This window comes from Cryptomeria japonica, chromosome 9 (genome assembly GCF_030272615.1).
Source record: "Cryptomeria japonica chromosome 9, Sugi_1.0, whole genome shotgun sequence".
NCBI lineage: Eukaryota > Viridiplantae > Streptophyta > Pinopsida > Cupressales > Cupressaceae > Cryptomeria > Cryptomeria japonica.
The window spans coordinates 464017014-464024364 of NC_081413.1; the positions used below are offsets into that span (position 1 = coordinate 464017014).

At 34.9% G+C, this 7351-nt stretch overlaps 1 protein-coding gene across 1 annotated transcript; it reads right to left on the minus strand.

Moving 5' to 3' along the window:
* Nucleotides 1–941: 941 nt before the first annotated feature.
* Nucleotides 942–5091, minus strand: LOC131072038 (probable beta-1,4-xylosyltransferase IRX10L). The gene is made up of 4 exons (XM_058008069.2): nucleotides 4621–5091; nucleotides 2607–2995; nucleotides 1973–2214; nucleotides 942–1825 (listed from the first exon to the last, which is right to left on the minus strand). Exons 1-4 carry the CDS (start codon nucleotides 4724–4726, stop codon nucleotides 1312–1314), a joined length of 1251 nt encoding a protein of 416 aa, XP_057864052.1. The 5' UTR covers nucleotides 4727–5091; the 3' UTR covers nucleotides 942–1311.
* Between the last annotated feature and the right edge of the window lie 2260 nt (nucleotides 5092–7351).

The window sequence follows — 7351 nt, forward strand, 5'->3', positions numbered from 1 at the left end:
CTTTTGGAAATTTCCTTCTCAAAACTTCTTTCCAATTTGATAATCTCAGTAACAGGATTTCTTACATGAGTGAAAGGCATTTTGAAATTGCTTGGATTTTTGAACAGTTAAAAAGTAAAACTGTGTGTACAGTTAAACACTAGAAGATTAAAAGGTCTCTGAACCAAAAAATGAAGGTTGGGCATATTTTCTGCTTTGTTTGACTGATCTAACTTACCATGAATTTTAAAAATACCTTAGAGGATGCTCTATAACATTAAAATTTTATTACTAAACAAACCAGGGCATGTCAAGCATTTTAATCTTGCAGCATGAGGATCAATATTTCATCATAATCAGGATAAATCTCATACAGATTTCTAAGAGGCTCTCTAGTAGTTGGAAAATCATCTGCTCACATGATTGAGCCATGTGCAGAGAAAAAAATTACACGAAAACAGATATTACAACCACAACTGGGCTGATTCACAATACTAATTTCTTAGAGACTTCATAGATGTCTACTTGCTAAACTTCTAATGAGGATGACTGAAAGGTTCATCTGACCCATTCTGTTGGGCCAACCTAGCTCAGTACAACTCATCATGATCATATGTCCTACAGTTCCCAGAGAAGAAAATAATCATGTCACCTAGAATGGATTGAGTTTATAATGGGAATAACTGAAAACGGGTATCCATCATCATTTCTAATTTCCACATGAATCCATTAATACCATACTCATAGGAATCATTAGATTAAGTCAGAAGTAGCAAATGCATTTTCAAGGACTACTGATGAACGAGAAGATTCCCTAGCTAGATAATTATAGCAGAGAATATGCTCTTAGACGCTATGAAATTAAGAATCATTAAGTACAAGGAAGGTTATGAATTCCCTTACCATTGATCACATCTCAAACAAATATGTTCATTAAAATTTCCACACATAAAAAGTCAACATTAATTAATAGACTTGGTAAATATTGTAGTATTAAACATACATGTATAAGTCTATCAGTGGATTGCATTCAAACCTCGTCAATGGAATGCATGCACACCAGAGAATTAAAACATATAGTTTCATTTTTGGCCATTGGATTCTTTACAAAATCAAGAATCTAAAACACAGAATGCAGCTTGTAAAACTAATGCTCCTGCTATTGTACAGAATCAAGAATTCTTAAAAATGGTACAACTAAGAAAACTCATATGTCATCTGTGTATAACTTCAGCATGATAAGAGATGGAAGAATGGAGATGGCTATTGCCTTTAAACCCATATTGAGATTCACTGAAGGTACTTTGGCAGTTGACCAACCAATTCTGCATGTTACCAGGGCTTCAGATCACCAACAGGTCCTGCTGTCCAGTTCAATAATTTCTGATTTGGCCTCAAGTAAACACTGCTATCATGGGGAAGTTTGCGAGCTAAACCATTTAAAATCTGATGAAAGGCATCTCCTGGTTGAGCAGGTTGAGGAAACAGCATAGCTTGCTTCATAGCAGGATTTGCAAGTAGTCGCTGCTTCCTCAATATGACCTCTGGTGGAATTGATGTGAGAATACTGTCCAGGTTAGGTACATCTTTCTCTTCAATAAAAACTCCAATTTCTTCCCAGGGGATAGCATCAGCAAAAGGTAGCACAATATCATCAGCTATTATTACCGGAATACAACCAAATATCACACCTTCCACAAGTCTTGGACTCCAAGGTGCCCAGCCCAATGGACACAAGCAAAAAACGGCTCGTTGCATGTCCTCATAATAGGTGGCAGGATGCTCGGTAGAAATGTCAAAAAGAGGGTTGTCTTTAAAATTTTCCCATACTGATGCTCTTGCACCCCTGTATGTCAATATTAAAGAGTGAATCGAAATATTTAGCTTGTAATTTATATAGTCTTTTTTAAGCATAACTAGTCATACAGTAAAAAGGAATCAGCAAGCTAAAGATTGCTCTATATGTAGATCCATAGTGACATGCAAATCTTACCTTGCATAGTAACCACCTTCAGGATCATTGCCCACATCATAAAAAAGACCACGAAAGTAAACAAAGATCGATCGAGGAGTACTAGGTGGTATCAAGTGTGCCTGCATTTTTTGTGGAGGAGCATAAGGTGGAACTGTAATGGAGCCTTCCTTCAGACAAACATGGTACCGTTGCCCAAACGTCTGAACCAATGTGGCACGCTGCAGCAATGGTAAAATGCCTCTTTCAATCGCTTTTTCTTCCTGAAATCACCATTACCACCAACAGAAAGAATCAAATATGATCCACCTGTTCAATGACAGCCGATGCTGTGCTATATGGGGCTTTTTATATAAATGCTAGATCTAGCAAGGTGATCCTTGATTACTATGTGCCTGACTTTTCCTGGCAATTCCCAAGTATATTACTTAGGATGTAAACAAGTATGTTTATATAGTCTGAGTGAATAATAGTAGTTTTAAGTGTTTCATGCAAGATGTATATGCATATAAAGCCTCTAGCAACACTGTACTTGTGCTTCTCATGAAGTGCTAATCGGGTACTTCTTAAAACATTATTAAGAAAACATATCATATAACACCAAAAAAGTGATTAAGAAAGCCCAAGAAAAGCAAATGAAAGGTCAGGACTGTACTTGGTAATGAAAACATGCACCAAAATCATGTGGCACCACAAAGAAGTGATCTGCTCCCTCTGTGCGATTCCAATATGGCCAGTTAGTGGAAATATACTGAATGGCACTTCTCATCATTCGGGGTGATTTGAAGGGCAATGGCAAGCCATTTGGAGTGAGATCACACGTAGTATACACTGGCGTGTAGAACCAGTCAGCCTCCTCTGGGTTCAACGTGCGCACAGGACTGGAGAGTAGAAACCGATGCATAAAGATCTCTGTTGCAAACATATGGGTGAGACACCTGGGATCTTTTGCAAGAATCTTCTTGTTGTATTTACTTGGTAGCTCATAAATGAACACTTTCAATCTCCCAACTGGGTCATCCTCAAGAACATCACCAGCACTGCCTGCATCCATATGTCACCACAATCAACTCCTTTGAAAGGATAGTCTGCCCTCACCTTAGCGGAACATAGAGATTAACCAGGGCTTTTTCTTTTAAATCATTAGCAACAGTCTAGTTTGTGTTTAAACATTAAGCCAATGTGACAACTAATGCACATGAAATGACTCTATGAGAACCAAGTCTATGGTTGAGAATTGAATTCCCTTTGTACCAATGGAGTAACTATTTTTGAACCAAATTGTCAAATAATATGATTATGTAGAAACAAGAGAATATTGTGCTGTGTTACTGAGGTCCATTTTGTTTGAATAATTCTATCCTTGATTGACATCATGCCTACAAGTAGAATGACCTTTGAGATTCCAAGCCTCTGATAAATCCTACCTTGTGCCCAATGAAAACAAACATGCAATACTTGAAGCTGTTAAGCATACAATTGTTGGGGATTATAAAACCACAAATCAAAGACTCAAGTAGGAGTTTGAGCGTCCCGAGAACCTGAACCATTACTTAAAGGCCTGATGTATTTGAAATTGTAGGTCATGTCACATTGTAGAAGCAAGGTACAATTGTTGGGGATTATAAAACCACAAATCAAAGACTATGCTATGAACACGAGAGATGTCTAAACAACTCTGCATGCCTCAGGAATGTGAACTGTGTTAAAGTAACTTCAAAGGCTTAAAAAAACTGGCTTAGAAGGTGTTTTGGGCGTCAGTGCAATGCCAACAGGTAATTGGACTACACAAATTAAGACATATTTTAGATACGGGTTTCAACTTTCAAGTGACTCCCAGTGGCCTTTCAAATCATGACCAAATATCTTTTCCGTCTGAGATGATAGTGATGAAGCTCAGGGTTCAAATGGTAACCTACACTTGAATGACCACGTTTAAAGTTAGGTTTCAAAGCAATTCTCTACCAGGGGATGCACACCAACCATAACAGCTCAGGCAATCCTGGTATTTATAAAACAAATCTGTAACCCTCAACAATGAACTCCTGGGCCCAAGTGATCATTCGACTGAGAATCACATTATTAAGGATCTTATCAGTCATCAGAGTGCAGTAGTACCTAACCATGTCATGTGCAAGTCCAGCAAGCAGCATGACAAGGATTACACCAAATCACAAGAGCAATCATTGTGAGCAACTAATCGACAACTCTCAGGCACAAAACATAACACCAATATCACACTGTGCTAACAACAGCAATAACATCCATCCCAAAACCCAATTGTCGCATATTAAAAAGACGACCCAAGTATTTCTCAGAATCAATTGCGCATAACGACAATGGCATTGAATTCATAATATTAGCTTCAAGATATACTTGAAAAAACACAAAATATTTTGCAAAGAATTCCCTTCGCTTGATCTGAAATAAAATAATTTAACAATTTTACTGAGCAAAACAATAGTCTTTAATGGTGACCATATTCCCTTATGAAACTAATTAAAACCACTTCACAACTAGCTATGCCCAGGTCCCAAATACGCATTTCAACGAAAATAAATAACACTCACTTCTCAATTAGCTACATATTAAGGTACCAACATCAGAGACGTGGCAGATCCAAAGAAAAGAAGCATAAAATTATACAAATTTGTCTTCTCGGAAGTTACCTGAAATTCTCTCGGACTGCTGGTGCGTTTGCTGATCCTGCCCAAATGCAGGAACAGCCATCAGCAATACCCAAAACACAAAAGGGCGAAGAGCAAAATCCCTCATTTTCTATCAATCTCTGTTCTTTCTTTGGTTTCTTCCTCCTCGTCCTTCCCAATGTTGTTTTATTGTACAGTTTTTTGGTATTGAATGAGGAAGATTTGTAAAGCAAGGAAGAAGGGTGGGAAGGTGAGGATGCGTTGGAGTGTCAATGGTATTCTTGTTGGAATGCTTATTTTATGTGTTTGGTTTTAATTGACTTGCTTTCACAGGAAAGAGGTTTTTCTGATAAAGAAATGTCTTCCCTTCGGATGAGCTTGGGATTTTGATTCCAGGTATGGTGGCGTAGGTTGTTGCTTGGGGAAATAGAAAGGAGAACGATCTCTCGCTTGAATTCATTGACTCATTTCTACAAAATATTTATTGTTTGGTGATGATTAATCATGGAGGAGAAAATAGTTATTTTATTTCATTTTCGTTATCATTATCATTATATTTATTTCACGTTATTCTTATGATATTTATTTTAGTAATTTATTATGTTATATTATTATATTTTTATAATATTATTTATTTTAGATTGGATTAATTATTTGTGATTATTTTTAGACTGGATTTTATTATGATTATGTTTTCATCCTTTTTTAAGAAATTCAAAATGTTTATAATTTTAATTAAATAATTTTGAATATGATTGACATTTATTGACTCAACGTCATAAAGTTTAAATTATGTTTAAAATTTACATTTAATTCTCTAAACTTTGCACCTATGGCTATCAAGCACTCTTGATCTATGACTTCCATCTATTGGCTCTTTATGCTATTTAATACAGTGGTAACAACAAACTTTTAAGTCATTTGACTACAATTTTGTGATTGTTGTATTTAAATTATCAATCAACATCTTTTCCTATTTATTATCTATATGATTCTCTGTAGTTTTATGACAATACAAATCTCTATATGTCATCAATCGTTAAGCATTACATAGCATCTTCATCTTCCATTCATGTGGCCAAGATTTACTTTCCTTTTAATAATTAGGATTACTTCTTCAAATATTTGGTTGTGGTTGATCCTTCTCTCATTCGTATAATTTGCCTCCCATTCGTATAATTTGCCTCCCAAATGATCTAAGATTTAAAAAAACTCAACACTTCAAGGAACATTTTCTCTCTATTTAATTGTGCATTTAATCCTTCATGTAGTTGAATATTCCCTTGGAGCTATACCCACCAATCATACAATGCTTCTAGTCATTCCCTCAATAAGATCCCTTTTTAAGGTGGTTTTCCATGATATCCAATGTATGTGATCAATTTTTGCATATGCCTTTCAACTACCGCTATGTCTTGTAAAAAATGACACTTACAAACTCAACATATTAATTACTTGGTCTAAATCAACTTTCAACAACACTATTATTTGTCTATTTTAATTATTGTTAACTTAATTTTGGATTCTAACTACCAACAAATAAGTTCTTATTATAAATCTTAATGTTGCTTCTTAGTACCACTAGTTTTCTTTAAAGAATATACACATTAGGTGAATCTCTTGTGTAGTTTTCTAATAACCATGTCTAATTTAGGTAAGATTGTGTCATCAAGACAAAGTTGGGCCACCTAAACCAAGCTATGCTTGTGCAATTATGTCATAGGATCTTAACCTCTTAATTTTCAATTTCTCAAGCCTCTTACCTTTATTTAACTCCAGAATACAAGTATCAACTCTCTATCATAGCATCTCAACATTCAAAATACACCCTTTACTGATTTTGAGCTAAGGACCTAATTCTATCTTTTCAACACATGTTTATTTATAGTTCTCAATTAATTAATTTTATTTAATATAGTATAATAAACTCTCTTGAATTACTAAAGGTTTGAATGACATTAATGTATTATACACTTTAGATATCTTGTAGGGTGTGTTTTATTTCCCTGCGCTCATATTTTTTTAATTTTTTTAATTTAATACATTGGATGCAGAGGCATTCTACCTTTGATAAATGAAGCTTATTTATTATGTAAATATGTCGATAAAATATTTTTGGGGATTGTACACAAAATAAAACTTCTTAATTTTGTTCTTCTTTATGTAGGTGTCATATATGTATAGTCTTAGAACATAAGTTGACCTATTTCACATACTTGTTGACTCTAACCTTAAACACACACTCAAATATACTATAGTCATCACATTAGAATCAAAATGATGTGTTTCCTTAGTGTTTTGCCTCTTTCGACTAGCTTGCACATGTGATCCTATCCCTTAGACTAGACTGTACACCAATGGCCTATTCCTCCCAAATTGAATTTTAAATCTTTCACTTCTCAAGCCAACTTTCTTAGAATATGATTAGTACCCTTCAAATTGCATAGGTATTGAGTTGTATGTCTATAACTTGTATTTAAATACATCATCACATGCCATTTATAATCATAAAGTTTTAGGACATAACATTCATAAAAGAACTTATTCATAGTGTAAGGTGGTGAGATTAGGACTCCACAAATTAGATTAATAAAGTCACTATTTTATGGGGCCAACTTACATTAAGGAGGATTGAATTTGATTGATCCAACCCTAAAAAGATTGTTTTGGGTAAAAATGGAATTGGGTAATTTTAGGACCTAATCCCACTTTCATCTAAAGATTGGAATACGAAATCACCTAAGGAGGTGAT

Bases quoted from the DNA above. Each gene is read 5' to 3' on its own strand.
- LOC131072038 (XM_058008069.2), bottom strand. From the start codon at position 4,726: ATGAGGGATTTTGCTCTTCGCCCTTTTGTGTTTTGGGTATTGCTGATG. The intron at 2,996-4,620 runs GTAACTTCCGAG...ATATGGATGCAG, and splicing joins GCAGTCCGAGAGAATTTCAG to GCAGTGCTGGTGATGTTCTT. The intron at 2,215-2,606 runs GTACAGTCCTGA...TGGTGATTTCAG, and splicing joins GTGCATGTTTTCATTACCAA to GAAGAAAAAGCGATTGAAAG.